This window comes from Delphinapterus leucas, chromosome 11 (assembly GCF_059928025.1).
Source record: "Delphinapterus leucas isolate spDelLeu-1000000601 "Yukka" chromosome 11, BTC_Dleu_Yukka2, whole genome shotgun sequence".
Taxonomy (NCBI): Eukaryota; Metazoa; Chordata; class Mammalia; order Artiodactyla; family Monodontidae; genus Delphinapterus; species Delphinapterus leucas.
The window spans coordinates 6,308,490-6,324,123 of record NC_143139.1 but is presented as its reverse complement, the minus strand read 5'-3'; the positions used below and the strand labels follow the sequence as shown (position 1 = coordinate 6,324,123).

The window sequence follows — 15,634 nt, the reverse complement described above, 5'->3', positions numbered from 1 at the left end:
CTTTTCTAGAACAAAAGATGGGAGTTCTCCTTGCCCCGCTCCCCTTCAGCCTCCTGTCGGTGTTCTCAGGCCGAAGCACTCGAGCCAGGAGAAGACATACCGTAGCAGCATTGCCTCAAGGGTGCATCACCGTCCTGACTTGCTTCATGCTTTTCCCGAAAAACAGCTCCAGGTCATGCACGCTTCCTGCTGTCCTTCACCCAGGCCCTTGGTCATGGTCAGTTTCAGCAGGGCTGTCACGGTCGCAGAAGAAATTTGTAACAGAACATTTATAAACACCTCATTGGCACCAGTTCTGTCCCAGTGCTGGGCTAGAGATTGTAACCTAAAGATGAACCAGACACAGGATGGGCCCCAGAGAAGCTGACAATCTACGAGGGAAACCAGTTGAAATGTGCTGATTATGGAAAATTTCAGACATCAAACTGGAGAGAATAGTGCAAGGGGTCCTAATGCATCCAGCCCCAGCCTCCATAATTATCACCACTTTGCCACTCTGATTTGATCTATCCCTTCCTCCCCTTTTTGGCTGGAATAATTTAAAGAAAACCTCAGATATTATTTCATTTCATCTGAAAATACTTCAGTATGTATTTCCAACAGAGAAACACTTAAAAAAAATAAATCTAACTACAATACCATTATTAACCTAACCATTAACAATCATTCCTTCATAACATCTAATATTCAATCCATGTTCACTTTTTCCTGATTGTCCCAAAATGTCTTTTTACAATTGGTTTGTCCAAGTCAAGATCCAGTCAGGGTCTGCACGTTGCATTTGGTACGAAGCTTTTTCTCATCACTCCATTGAGATTAATTTGCCATCCTTCCCAATCTCCTATATCCAAAGTGGGTTGTTTACACTTGTATTAAAACAGTTATGGTCATTGGGCCTGGATTTATGCAAAAATGTGTTAAATCTCCCCTCTAGACTGTGACCTCCTAAAGAGTAGGGACTGTATCTTAGGCCCTGATCCCTAGTAGCTAACCGTTCTGATACAAAGTAGGTACCATTCATGTTTACTGAGATGAAATAACTATATTTGGTAGACTTGCCGTATCAGAACCATAAAAACCCCTGCTCGTTCAGAAAAGGGAAGGATCTCTTCCGTTTGGGAGGAATTCCGTTTGGGAGGAATTGGGGAAGACTCAATGCAGGAGGTAACTTTTGAGTTTGAGGAGGATTCTACTGGCAGAAGTGGGGTTGAGGGGCTTCCCTGGTGGCGCAGTGGTTGAGAGTCCGCCTGCCGATGCAGGGGACATGGGTTCGTGCCCCGGTCCGGGAAGATCCCACATGCCGCGGAGCGGGTGGGCCCGTGAGCCGTGGCCGCTGAGCCTGCGCGTCCGGAGCCTGTGCTCCGCAACGGGAGAGGCCACAACAGTGAGAGGCCCGCGTACCGCAAAAAGAAAAAAAAAAAAGAAGTGAGGTGGAGGGTTTTAGGGGTGGAGCAGCGGTCCAGGGACTAAAATGCACAAGGCATATACTCATCGGTCACCAAGGTAAGTCCTCTGGGGACACACGTGAGCGCGAGGGAGAGATAAGACGGGGGGAAGTTGGGACCAGCATCAGGGGTCGGTCTGTGGAAGATAAGGTGAGGGCTGATGCTTGAGCAGTCGGCCATGGGACCTCGGAGGGTTTGAGCAGAGAGGAAATAGGGTCAAAGTGTAGTTTTAGGGAGTAGGTTCTGGAAGCTGCATGAGTTATGAGGTCAGTTGTGGGAAGAGGTTGACATAGTCTAGTCGGAAGGTAAGGCCCTGGGCCAAGTAATAGCAGCAAAGACGGAGGGGGTCAGGAGCTAGAGATGCCGGGAAGGTAAACAGACCAGTGGGGTGTTTGGGAGGAGGAGGAGGTGTATTGAAGGTGGCCCCAGGGTTCTGAACTTGAATGCTTGGGAGAGCAGCGAGACCAAGAACTGCAAGAGGGCTCTTTGTAGGTGGAGGGAAGACAATGAGTTCAGTTTTGGCCTCGATGACTTTGAGTGACCAAGAGGGCATCTTGGTGAATGAGTGGAACCGATGGCTGGAATTATGGGTTTGGAGCTTGAGTAAGAGATTGGGGCTGGAGGTACCAGTTACAGCCGTGAGAGTAGCTAGGCTTCTAAGAGGGGAAGACCAAAGATGTGAGAACTTTCAGAGGACCAGGGGAGGAGAAAGGGGATCCCATGAGAGAGGCCAAAGAAAAAAGGCCAGCGGAAGGGGCAGAACCAGGAGAGGCCCATATCATGGACATGAAGGGAACAGGGGAGTCGTACCATCTTCTGTTGGCTTGGGCATTTGGCCTTAGCCCAGTGGTTGTTTTACCATAGTTGTCAAGCTATAATATTCAAGGTGTTTCTCTCTGGGGCCTTGAAACAACACTTTAGGCAAGCAGGACTTGCTTTTTTAGTAAGGAATTGGAGGCTTAGAGAGATTATCACTTTCCCAAATCATCCAGCAAGTGGCTGGAACCCAGGGACCCTTGAACTCTTCATGTTACACGAAGAAGAGGCTGTTGAATATGGCGATCAGAAGGTCACAGTGGCCCCCTTGTTTCATAGTGTGGTGAGGAAAGAAGACAGAGGGTAGGGGGCTGGGGTGACTCTGAGGACAGCAATGCAGCTGGTATTGGTAAAAATAACCAATTTTACCATATCGGAAGCACAAGGAAGGTTGTGGGGGACAGCAGCTCCGGGGTGGGCAGAGGGCCGGGGGGTAGCCCTGGCTTCAGGCTCTTCTCAGGGTTTGGGCATCAGTGGCCTCTCCATGACCACCTCCTCTTCCCAGCCTCCCCTTCAGGCACCAGGGCTGAAAGCTATAGATCATCTGTTTCTCCACTTCATTTAGAAAATTGGATTTCAGGGAGAATGTGAGCCAGCGGGAACTCAGGACTTGTCTGTGGCTATTTATTTTTATTCTTTTTAATTAATTAATTTATTTGGCTGTGTTAAGTCTTGGTGGCGGCACACGGGCTTCTCTCTAGTTGTGGCACGTGGTCTCCAGTGCGCGTGGGCTCAGTAGTTGTGGTGAGCGGGCTTAGTTGCCCCGCAGCATGTGGGATCCCAGTTCCCCGACCATGGATTGAACCTGCGTCCCCCGCATTGGAAGCTGGATTCTTCACCACTGGATCACCAGGGTTCTATTTTTATTTTTATTCTTCTGGCAACACACTGAAGAATCAGCACAGCTGGGGCAGGTGTTAGTGATGCCCATGGAAAGGTGGTAGGAAGGTGCAAGCACACGTGACCTGGAGGTTTCTCCAGACCATTTGTGTGGTATCCAAACAGCCATCGCAGTGGAGTGCTCGCTCCAGGTAGGCCAGCTGTGAGCCAGGAGTTGACTTTTAACCTACCTGCAAGGTTTTCTTTCTTTTTTTTTTTTTAAAGTAAAATTAAGCTTTTTGGTCATGTCCAAATGATAGATAGAACATGGCATTTGGGGGAAGGATCTTTTTAAGCCAGGTGTTAGTTAAAAACCAGAAGTGCAGAATCTGCATGTGCCCAGGGAGGGAAGGGTTGATTCCCTTGTTCATTCAACAAATGCTGATTGAACAGCAGTCACATTAAAAATGTTCAAAATCATTATAATCAGCGAAACGCAAAATGAAGCAATAAACGTTACTGCGTATCTGTTTCACTGGGAAAAATTGAAATCTGAATAATGCCAAGTGTTGGCAGGGCCATGGGACGTGGGGCCCCTGACCTGCTCCTGGTGGACACAGACTTGTTCACATACTCCCAGGATTGTTTCAAAATCTCAATGTGATTATGTCACATTCCTGCTTGGAATCCTTCTAAACCTTCCCCTCAACAGGCCTTAGGATGAAGGTCAAATTCCTCCCACGGTCTCCCAGGCCACATGGGATTTGACCTCTGCTACCTGTCCCCTCTCCAATGCCCTGGCTTCCTTTGAATCCTGAAGGTGCTTTGCTCCCTTCAAACCCAAGTCCAGTTGTACCTGAGAGAACCAGGGGCACAGTCTATGCGAATTGGACATCCACACCTGGTAGTCGCACCTGGGCATATATATTAGAGGTCTTCACGTAGGGTACATGTATGAAGATGTCAATCACAGCCTTGTTTACGGTGGTGAGGAGTGAGGGACAATCTTCCATGGCTTCTACCCTCTTGGATCTTTTTATTTTCTATTTTTTGGCCACGCCAATAGGCATACGGGATCTTAGTTCCCTGACCAGAGACCGAACCTACTCCCCCTGCAGTGGAAGCTCGGTGTCTTAACCACTGGACTGCCAGGGAAGTCCCTACCCTCTTGGATCTTATAGTCCAGTGGCAGAGAGAGATGTTAACCAAATAATAACTCAAATGCATGTAAAGTTACAAGTGTGGTAGGAAGCAAAGTATGTGGTCTATGAAAGCTTGAAATGGGGGGCGGACAAAGGCGGTTTTTTGTGTGTGTGTGTGTGTGTGTGTGTGTGTGTAAGTGATGTCAGGTCAGAGGAAACAGTGTGTGCAGGAGCGTTTGCATTTGAGTGGGGCAATGCACCTTCAGGATGAAAAGAAGGCCAGGGGGATGGATGGGGGATGGGTAGCAGGGCTCAGACCCTGTGGAGCCTGGGAGGCCATGGGAGCGGTTTGACCTTCATTCCTAAAGCCTGTTGAAGGGAAGCTATTGAAGGATTCCAAGCAGGAATGTGACATAATCAGATTTGGGTTTTGCAAAGATACTTGGGCTGCCATGAGGTATGTGTTTTGGAGGGAGGTGAGGAGAGATGCAGGACATCGGTCGGAAGGCTTCTGCACCATCCGGGTGATGGGGGTGGGGCTCAGCAGTGGAGATGGAGGTGGGTGTGGCTTCCAGCTTCAAGCCACCAAGCCCAGGGCTTGGGGATGCATAGAGTGTAGCGGGTGGGGAGAAGGCAGTGTCAGGGCTGAGCCCTGGGTTTCCTGTTTGTGAAACTAGATGGATGGTGGTTTCATTCGAAGGATCCAAGCCCCGGGGGAGAATTGGCTTTGGAGGGGGGATAGTGAGCTCAGTTTTGGGCACACTGAGCCGCACAGGTGGTTATCACATAAGCATTTGAATACGTGGATCTTAAGTTCAACGGAGAGATCGGAGCTGCTGATGTGAATCTGTGAGTCCTCTCTGTAGTTGGGGCTGGACTTGCAAATGGCACACACAGCAGGAGGAGGAGAGAGGGGCTGGATGAGTCCGCAGGGGCGGAACTACAGTGAGCCTGACACGAGCAACCAGCAAAGTGGGAGGAAAACCAGGAGGGATGTTTTGTTTTCTTTTTGTAGAAGGATGGAGCAGGTGACAGGGCTGACTAACGTGGAAGGAGATGAAGTGAGAGAAGTGAAGACAGCTGCACTGGGTCCAGTGGCGTGGCGGTCACTGGTGGCCTTAGCAGCTGCGTTCCAGCCAGGTTATGGGATGGCGGCCCGGCCGGAGGGGGCAGAGCGCCCTGCGGGAGGTGGGGAATCCCTCTAAGTCAGGCTTTGACCCCCTCTCTGCAGCTACTGTGAGGATGGCTTCATGCACTGCTCCACGAGTGGAGCCCCGGGGAGCCTGCTGCCCGACTCGGTCCTCAGCAGCCCCCTGTCCCACCGCAGTGAGTACCACCCGCAACGGGCTCTCCTCTCCCTCTGCTCAGGTGGTGTGGGTGAGGGAGCTGGCTGCGTTCAGGCACGCGTTTGTGTGTGTGACTTCCAGGCCTGGAGGTGCCTTTGCATGTACACATCCCAGTTGTTGAGGCAGGAAGAGTTTAATTTTGTGATGGGGAAAGACTGAATTGCCTGCAGGATGGACCAGGGAGATCTCTCTTCTGCCCATGGCAAACTTAACCCAGGGAGCAGCTGTGGGTACAGTGGTCCTTCATGGCCTCATTTTACCGAGGGACACGGTGACCGGAACACCTCTTTAGAAAGCTTCTCTGATGGATTTGAGACAGAGGAGTTTGGACTCGGTGCCCTCAGTTTGAAGGTCCTAATAGATGCAGCGCTGTTCAAGGACAAGGCACAGGAGGGAGACCTGGTGGGACCATATTCCACGTTTGTGGGTCAGAAGGACCCAACATCCTTGCTTAGAAAGGACCCTCCTGGTAGGAGGGAGCGAGATGCCCTTAGGCAGATAAATGGGCTATTTTCAGCCTCCAGCTTGACGTCTTCTCCCTACCTCTCACTTTCCTAAGGCCCCCTCTCTCCCAGTGACACAGCTCTGTGCCTGCTTTTGTTTTCCGGCTGGTCCTGGTGGGGAGTCCAAGAACAGGATGTCCGCATGGCCAGCTGAGGGCCCACCTCTGGGTCCTCGCTGTGTGCTCACCTGGTGGAAGGGGCAAGGGAACTCCGTGGGGTGTCCTCTAAGGAGGCTAATCCCATTCCTGAGGGCTCCACCTTCATGACCCAATCACCTGCCCCAAACCTCACCTCTTAATAGCATCACCTTTGGGGGTTAGGATTTCCCCATGTGAATTTTGGGGGGATACAAACATTCAGTCCATAGCAGACCTCAAGGTCACTCATCCCTCTGCCTCTTTCTTCTTCCTGCTCTCTCTCATTGTAACGTTTTTTTCCTACACTCCACCCCTCTCTGTTGCGTTCTGCCTCTCAGGTCTGATGCTTCTTTTGCCCAGAGTCTTCTAGCCTAGTGACAGGAAGGTTTTTTTTTTTTTTTTTTTTTTTCAAAGTCAGGAAACTCCTAGAATTCTGTGCCATTTGGAAAACCATTTAACCTCTTAGGGTTTCAGTTTCCCAACAAAAGTTTCCATATAAAAACAAGGCTGGGAATTCTGACTTTCTTGTCCATAAGAGCTACTACATGCTATATATGCATGTAAGATACAAATGCTATTCAGTGCATCAGGGTTTTTGAAACACAGGTGCTGTGTCAGTTACCTGCTGTCATCATTTACTCAGTCAACACAGTGATACCTACTAATTGCCAGGAGATAGAACAGTGAACAAAGCGACAAAACCCCCTGCCTGCACGGAGCCTGTGTTCTAGTGTGTGGGTGGGATGCGGGTGAGCAGTCAACAAAGAAGGAAAATAAATGGCATTCAAATGGTGATGTCAGAGCGAGGAGAATGACAAAGCAGGGAGTGTAGGAGTGTCCAGGGATGGAGTGTTCAGGTTTAAATAGAGCGGCTGGGATGGCCAGAGGCTGGGCAGAGGATGCCACGTGAGCAAAGTCCCCTTTAAAGTTGTTGTGATTTAATTAATTTTAGGAATTTAAAATTAAATGTGTTGGAGCAAAGGTTCCTTTTAAGCACCCACACCCAGGTCCCTTAAAGCCTGGCTCTGGACGTTTCTGCAGCGCGTCCTGGTTCAGTGCAGCAGGCAACAACGCAGGGTCAAAGGGGATGAGGACCGGGGGCCCTTAGAGGGATGCTGAGCTCGGCAGAGGCGTCTTCAGTGTAGGAAGAGGTCAGAGCTCAGATGAGTAGATGAGGCTGCCATTCCGGACCCAGCCGGAGGTCCAGCAGTGCCTTGTCCCAGGGCGTGGGCAGTCTGAGCCTCTGGGGTTGAGTGACTGCACGCAGGGGGCAAATGACAGCGTAGACGGCAGATCCATTCACCCCTTCAATGATCGTCTCTTTGGCTTTCCTGACTCCAAGGCAAAAGAAGCCTGTCCTGTCAGCCCCCCATGGTCAAGCTGGTGTGTCCTGCTGACAACCCGAGGGCTGAAGGGCTGGAGTGCGCCAAAACCTGCCAGAACTACGACCTGGAGTGCGTGAGCATGGGCTGCGTGTCCGGCTGCCTCTGCCCCGCGGGCATGGTAAGCCACCCAAGCCGCAGAGGGATGGAGACCTGCCAGGTTCCCGCGGGCAGGGGACAGTGAGGTGGGCTGCAGAGGCAGAGAGAGAAAGAAACAAGAGCTCCACAAGGACGGCACTGGGGCTGCAGACGGGGTGCAGGCGGGGGCAGGGGTGAGTCCTCTGTGGCTGAGTCAGCCGCCAGAGGCAGGGAGACAGCCGATGGGAGAGTTGGGGTTGATCTTCATCTTGGTGAGAGCTGACAAAAATACAAGAACTTAGCACAGCGGTGCCCTAGGAAGCGAGGCAAGGATTTCTGGAAAATACTTAAAAGTGCTACCGGGCATTGCCACTAGAGTTTTCCCAAGGGCTGCATGCCATTGTATGAAGATGAGGAGACACATGCATGCACACACACACACACACACACACACACACACACACGCACACATTTTTGCATATGATTTGTGTTTATTTGTATAACTCTGTATCTCAAGAGAAGACACTGCCGTCAGCAAGCCGCGGGCCCACCAATCCCTTCCCCACACCGAGCCTTGCTTTCCTCATCTGTAGGGTGAGCCATGAGGTCTTGGTCAGCTCCTAACATTCCGTGTCTCTGGGGCTGAGGCTGCAAACCGTCACCCTCGGCCAGCCCTTCCTCGTGGTCCCCCAGCTGCTGGTCTGCGGCCGCCTGGCTCCTAGCGCATCCTGGTGGTGGCAATGGCCTGAGCACACCCAGGCCCCCTTAGCTCCGTCCCAAGTCTAGTCTTAGGACATCTGTGGATTAAATATACACAGACTATTCTTGTCACCCTGAAGGATGCAACTCCTGGATTCTTTTTCAAATGCATCCCGTCTTCTTGCTTTCTCTAATTCCCCATACCCAACGTGAGCAGTGAGGGCTGGGGTGAGGGTCCTAGAGGCCAAAATTGGTGGGGGGAGGCAAGATGGCCCTCTTAATGGCTGTAAAGGTCATTCATGATGCCCAGGCCTCGGCTTGGGGGCAGTATCCTGGGCTGTGGGAGCTGGAAACTCAGATGCATCACCAGCGGCTCTCAGGAAGGCTGCGGACTGGGGTGTGTGCAGGGCACACGGTCTCTCTCTTTCCCTCCAACCCTCTCTCCTCCGAGACGGACAGACTAGCTGTTTTCCATTCTCCCTGGGTGCTCCCTTATGTCTTAGCCTCTGAGGATTCTAGAACTATCTTTTCTAACGGGGGAGCTAGAGATTGGCCAGGGAACATCCCTAAACTGGAAGATCTTGTTTGGTGCCTTAGCAGAAGGAGGTATAAAGGAGGGGGGAACTCAGACAAGAAATAGGAGCGTGGAGAGGAAACTTCCATATTGTTCTTTTTTACCCCAAGGGCCTCTTATTTTGACTGTTCCTTCTCCATACTTGGAGAAGAAATTCTCCCGACATCAGAGAAAGCTCTGGCAAAAAGAGGGATGCCACTCAGGAGACTGGAAGCATCAGGGGCTCTTTCAAATGAACTTGTTTTTTCCACACGAAGGAAATAGTACAGAGAGGCTTAAATATTAGTAACCACAATAATCGCATTATTGTCCCAAATGGAGAGCGAGGCTTTGAATGCAGGATGAGGACGCATCGTTAGGGACTCGTGGGCACTCCTGCAGCCTCTGGCCTCCCGAGGACAGTCTCTGAACATCTGTCATGTTAACAAGGTGTCTCTCACCCCAACCGCAGGGGTTGTGAACTTGAGGCTTGTGGCATACGAGACTGGGCTCTTTTCACAACTGCTTCATTATGATGCCAGCTAACATGCAAATCGTGGAGGCCAGATCTGCGAGCAGGAAAGTCTGGGTGATTTACGAAGTGCGCGGTGTGCTGGCTGCCGCCCGCGACCCGTGTTCTTGGCCTCCACGCAAAGGAAAAGGAGCGGAAAACACTGTTTGGGCCCATGGGTGCAGACATCCTCCGAGGGTGTGTGTCTCGTCGGCCATCCCCTGTGGAAGGTGGGAGGCTGTGGCATGTCACTGAGGGTTTGGGGGAAGACGTCAGGGGTTCTGAGGACTCGAGAGGAGGGGGGGGCAGCTCCTTCCTGGGGGGCAGACCCACAGGGAGCAGGGAGAGTAGGAACAGGGGCCCGAGGGCCCAGCCCGGCCGCACCGCTTCCTGGCTCCTGGATTTCGCACATTCACTTTCGCTGAGCCTCAGTTGCCTCATTTGCAACATGGGCACAGAATTCCTGCTCTGCCTTCACACATGGGCCTGAAGGAGTCGTATGTGAAAGCACTTTTTTTTTTTTTTTAAAGAAGATGTTGGGGGTAGGAGTTAATTAATTAATTAATTAATTTTTGCTGTGTTGGGTCTTCGTTTCTGCGCGGGGGCTTTCTCTAGTTGTGGCAAGTGGGGGCCGCTCTTCATCGCGGTGCGCGGGCGTCTCACTATCGCGGCCTCTCTTGTTGCAGAGCACAGGCTCCAGATGCGTAGGCTTCAGTAATTGTGGCTCACGGGCCTAGCTGCTCCGCGGCATGTGGGATCCTCCCAGGCCAGGGCTCGAGCCCGTGTCCCCTGCATAGCAGGCAGATTCTCAACCACTGTGCCACCAGGGAAGCCCTGAAAGCACTTTTAAAACCAGAAAGTGCTATGGGATCATGGGAATAGCTTCAGTTGTTGTTTTCGTCCATAACCGAGGCTGTCTCAGAGGCTGGGCCGGCCCCCTCCTCTGGTCCATGGGAGAGACCCAGGAAGGGCCCATTTTCATAAATTTCCAATCTGTTGTGGACCAAAGCTTTTGTAAATATAATAGAAGTGAATTATCAGAAAAATGAAGCAAAAGGCAATGACATGCAAACATGAGTAACAGACAGGATATGTCGCACGTGATTTTCTAAACACCTGCTACCCTCCCGGCTGCACTCACGTCCTCACAGACCTGCACTGGCCCTGGGGACCTCCCCCCTCTTTGCAGTTTGTTCCGGGCCTGGTACCCGCTCAGATCAGAGGCTTTCTGCTTCACTCCATCTGCTCCTGACACCGGTGCCAAGGTCTCCTTGCGTAGGACCAGGGGTGAGGATGCTTTCTGACCACACTGATGGGTGGTTGGTGCAGAAGCTGCCCTGAGCTTCCAGGCTTGAATCTGGGCGCCTGACGTTTACTTCAACAGAGTGGCAAGCCACTTAACATCTTTGTGTCTTTATTTTTCTCACCTGTAAAATTGGGTCAGAAGGGTTCTTGAGAGGGTTGGAGGTGACAGTGGTGGGTACATGGAAGTCGCTTCGTAAGGGGTGGTTTAATGACCGCGGTTACAAGAAGTTCATGGAGGAAAAGCATGAACCATATTATGGACAGAGATGCTATAGGAAGTTAATGCACACTGGGGAGCAATTCTTTGGACCTCAGGATCCACATGTAAGACCCACTAGATCAATAAAATGAAGGGGTTGCACTAGAAAATTTCCCAAGTATTTTTCTACGGTTAAAAAATCCTTGAATGCACTTCCTGCCTTTAAATTAGACTATTACCTGCTTCCACCACGAGGTGGCAGCAAAGCACAACCCACCGCCCGGCTCACTCCTTCCCAGTCGGGGCTGTAATCGTCTCCAGGCAGAGCCAGGAGCCCTAAAGACTCACGCTTTCAACAACCACCACCCACCCCCCCGCCCCGCCCCGCCCCGCCCCGAGCACACAGAAGGAGACCGAGGAGAGAAAGGACACAGAACCATTCAAGGCCACATAACTGTGTAGTGGAAATCCTGGCCTCCTGACTCCCAGTGTAGTACCCCGGTCTGGGAGATGCTCACTTACGCTCTGAAGTCCAGCGGTCACATTTTCCAAACTGGTACCCAGTTCTGCTGGTACTGGAAAAGCTCTCAGCAGCTGAGATGTGTGTTCATTTCCCTGGTCCTTTGAGGCCCAGTTTTCTCACTGGCCCACTATGAAGACCGAAAAGCCTTTGGCACTATTTGGTTTTTTGTGTGTGTGTGTGTGTTTTTTTTTTTTAATTAATTTTTATTGGAGTCTAGTTGATTTACAATGTTGTGTTAGTTTCAGGTGTACAGCAAAGGGAATCAGTTATACATATATCCACTCTTTTTTAGATTCTATTCCCATATAGGTCATTACATTGAATAGAGTTCCCTGCGCTATACAGCAGGTTCTTATTAGTTATCTATTTTATATATAGTAGTGTGTATATGTCAATCTCAATTTCCCAATTTATCCCTCCCCCCCTTTCCCCTTTGGTTGGCGCTGCTTTTTGAAAAGTAGGGCTTGGGCTCAGGGGCCCATCCAGAGAGGGCCTCTCATGTGCGCACTGTAAATCCTACGAGACGTAATTCTAAAAGGCCCAAGAAAGCCCCCCGTCTCAAAGATATCTCCTGCACTTCCTATGATTTGTCACCTAATCAGGTTTACTGAAATATAATAGGTATGAATTTAGTTTGGTTAATAAAAAACAACTTTAAAAAAAAGCTTCCCTTATAAATCCTCATAGGAAGTCATTCACACTTTAGCATGAGTTATTTCATCAGATTCTTTCCTCTAGCAAACATCTAGTTGAAGGCAGCTGCATTGAGCTGGAAGTATTGGTGGGGAGAACAGAGGACAGCTGGAAGGCAATAAGAGATTCTGGAGAGTGGGTCAGTATGGCGGGGTGAAGATGGGGCCTTTTCAGAGAAGAGCAACAATGCCAATTTTTTTCTACTTCATACTTTTTCTTGCTGATCAAGACGCAGGACTGTGCTCTCAGCACGAGCCTCTCTTACTCAAGGTGTCATGAGCTGATAAACAATGGCGACAGCTATTTCTGCCTGTTTTCTTCTGAAGTCCTTGAAGGACATTCGTCAACTTTCGTCAGCTTTATCTTATTATCCTTCTGGTGTCCTGAAGGGAAAAACACTAGGCAGGAATGGTTCTCTTCTTTTCAAACATGAAGTTTAAGTAAGTGACTTGCACGAAATTCACTTCGGGGCTGCTGTACTGGCCCACCCTACACGTGGACCTGTTCTCATCTCCATCCCGTCCGTCTCCTGCTTGTGTCTTTATCTTTCTATCTCTGTGGATTCTTTAGCGCTTTAGGACTCTGGGTGCTTTTGGCTAGGCTGGTGATATTTGATCTTCTGTTCCAAGTCGGGAGCCTCCTGCTGAGAAACCTCTCCTCTCCCTTTAAGGCTCCACTTTGCTTCCTCCACCTCTGACCTAGGTCTAAACCCATGCCCCTGTCCTCATTTGATACCAAGGTCCTATTTTAATATCATAATCCATCAATTAGTCATCTCCTTTCACTAAAATAAGCAGGGCAGAGAGGAGCCATGTGGTTTGTCAGTGAGAGCTCGGAAGGGGGTGACAGTATTATTTCATGGCCAAACTGGGATTTGAGTTTTCTGTCCCTTGGAAGAGGGCCGGGCTCCCTGGGACTCACCCCTGGCCCAGGCGAGGGGTTACCTGGGCCCTGGGAGTGCAGGACTTTTTGTCAGTGGGTTGACCACCGTGGAGAGAGGTAAAAACGTCCAGCACGCAGACCAAGAGGCCTGGGAGCCCTCCCCACAGCCTGCTTCCGCTCAGGGGAGGTGAGCAGGGCCGCTTTCTGGAATCCACCCTGCATCGTTTCGCCTCACATAATGTTTCCCATAACGAGGCTCGTTGTTGTCTGGTTGGTCTCCATTAACTGCAGGAGCCCCGGCTGGCGAGCAGGCCGGGGGTCCACAGGGAGGCCACGGTCATTCCCAGAGTAGCCACGAGGTGGCGGGTCTGGGACTTACATCAAAGATGACAAGCTTGGGGGGTGCGGGGGTGAAGCCTGATTGCAAGGCTTTTGAAGACTGGGCTGGAGGGACGTTTCCCATCCTCCCTGTTCCCACTGGGCTGCCATCCTCCTTCCTGGGTGCCTAAGCTGGATGTCTGCCAAGGACATTGTGGCCCCCGGAGGTATGAGCCACCTAGAGCGTGGTCCCCCTGCATCTTCCTCACTCTGGCTCCCATCCTGCCCCTTCCCTTAGGCCTCGGGGACTCGGGAACACTCCAGAGGCTGCATGAAGCTGGTGGCTGAGTCGTGGAGGTTCTTCTTTCCACCCCTTCCAACACACAAACACACACACACGCACATGCACCCACACATACACATGCATGCACACACACGCAAACTCACACAAACATGCATGCAAATACAGACGCATGCACACACACACTTGCATGCATACATATACATATGCACACACATGAGTTTAGTCTTTGTTCAGCCCAAGACCGCTCTGTCCCAGGGCTTTGTTTGGCTATAGGCCCAGGGAACCCAGGCTTGTCTGCAGAGTGACGGGATCGCACAGATGCTAAGGCACCCAGACCAGCAGCTTCTCACCCCTCGGGTGGCTCTGGAACCAGAGTGCCGTGGTCCCTTCACCCAGGGTCACGCAGAGCCGGCGTCCAGGGCTGCCTCCTAGGGTTGGGACAGAAGCAGATCTACATGTGGGATCAGAGTGGGTTTGGCCAGCTCTCCCTAAGGTCACTGGGGCCAGCGGGTCTTCGTTCTTTTCCTCCTGGCCCCGGCACCCCTGAGGAGTATAACTTGTCACGTAGTTACTCCTTCACTGGTGGGGGGGTGGGGAAGAAGGGCAGGCCCTGTGAGGGTGTGTTGGACCGTCAGGGGACGGGGTGACAAGGGTGCTCGTGGGGCTTGAAAACCCCCAGCCTCTGGTTCTGGTCCATCCCTGCCTGTGGCCACTATTCAACTTTCACCTCTAGGGCATTAAGTGCATTGTTCACTAATTAATTCATTTTATTAAATACATTATCCATTTTCTTCAGCTATAGAACATAGTAGATGCTCAATGAAGAACATTCAGAAAAAAAATTTAAAACCAAAAAAGAAAATAAGATTCCCTTATCCTAGCCCACCAGAGGCAACTTCTACACTTCCCAAGCCCTTTGGAGGCAACTTATATATTTCCTTCAAGACTTTTTTGTTTTTGAAATATATGCATATATATATTAATCATTGGGACCATATGTGTATACAGTTTTATTTCTCCCTTGTTTTAGAAATTAACAGCATAAGTAGTTCTCAAAACTTTTCAGATTTTAATGCGCTCCACAGGACACCATCACCTGGAGGTTCCTTAATGGGTTTAATCACGTTCCTATTGTTGAACACTTAGTTGCTTCCATTTTTATTTTGGAATGATAAATAATTGTACATTAGTTTTTGCCTATAACTCTATTACCTTTGGAGAAGTCCTCTGGAGGAATTATTGGGTCTAAGGAGATGCATGTCTCAAGGGCTTCTGACATGTGTTATCAGAGTCTCCACCAGGTCCCAGGGCTCCTGCCCCTGCAGTGTATGAGGGCGGAGGGGGTCAGAGTGTCTTCAGCTGAGCCAGGGGGACCAGTGTAGACAAGAGGCGGGATTCCAGCCCCAGACTGGGCATGGGCTCCCTGGGCCTCCTCTGGCTGCGGCTGTTGGATCACCCGTTGTGGCCCCAAGACTCCTGGATCGCTTTCCCTTAGGTCCGGCAGGACAACAGGTGTGTGGCCCTGGAAAGGTGTCCCTGCTTCCACCAGGGCAGAGAGTACACCCCCGGAGAGACGGTGAAGGTGGACTGCAATACTTGGTGAGGCCGGGAAGGGTTCCAGCGATGCTGGGGACGGGGGGTGGGGTGTTGCTCTGGTACTTGCTCCCCTCCCACCCATGGTAACGTGGCTGCTCCTTTCCTTTTCTCTGTGCCTCTGTTTCTCCATCTGTCAAATGGGAGACTTTATCATCCCGTGTACTCACCCCACGGGGACACTTTCTGGACAGCAGTGTTTCCTGGGGAAGATAAGGGCCATATCCATCACTGCATGTGTGACCAAGCTATCCCAGGGCACGGGATCGGGGGTCCTCCTCTGGCCTTGTCCTGTCCCCCAGCCATATTGCGAGTGTGCTTGCCTGGAAAGAGACCGTCGTCCACACAACCCCAGGCTCTGCTCACTCACCGTGCCTTTCTTTGGG

At 51.0% G+C, this 15,634-nt stretch overlaps 1 protein-coding gene across 1 annotated transcript in view; it reads left to right on the top strand.

Annotated features, from left to right (window-relative positions):
* The window catches only part of VWF (von Willebrand factor), a 135,936-nt gene that overhangs the window by 58,835 nt on the left and 61,467 nt on the right, over positions 1–15,634 (top strand). The window contains exons 16-18 of the mRNA XM_022577360.3: positions 5,454–5,548; positions 7,551–7,711; positions 15,151–15,254. Of these exons, the coding sequence (XP_022433068.2) occupies positions 5,454–5,548; positions 7,551–7,711; positions 15,151–15,254 (360 nt within the window). The remainder of the gene's footprint in view (positions 1–5,453; positions 5,549–7,550; positions 7,712–15,150; positions 15,255–15,634) is intronic.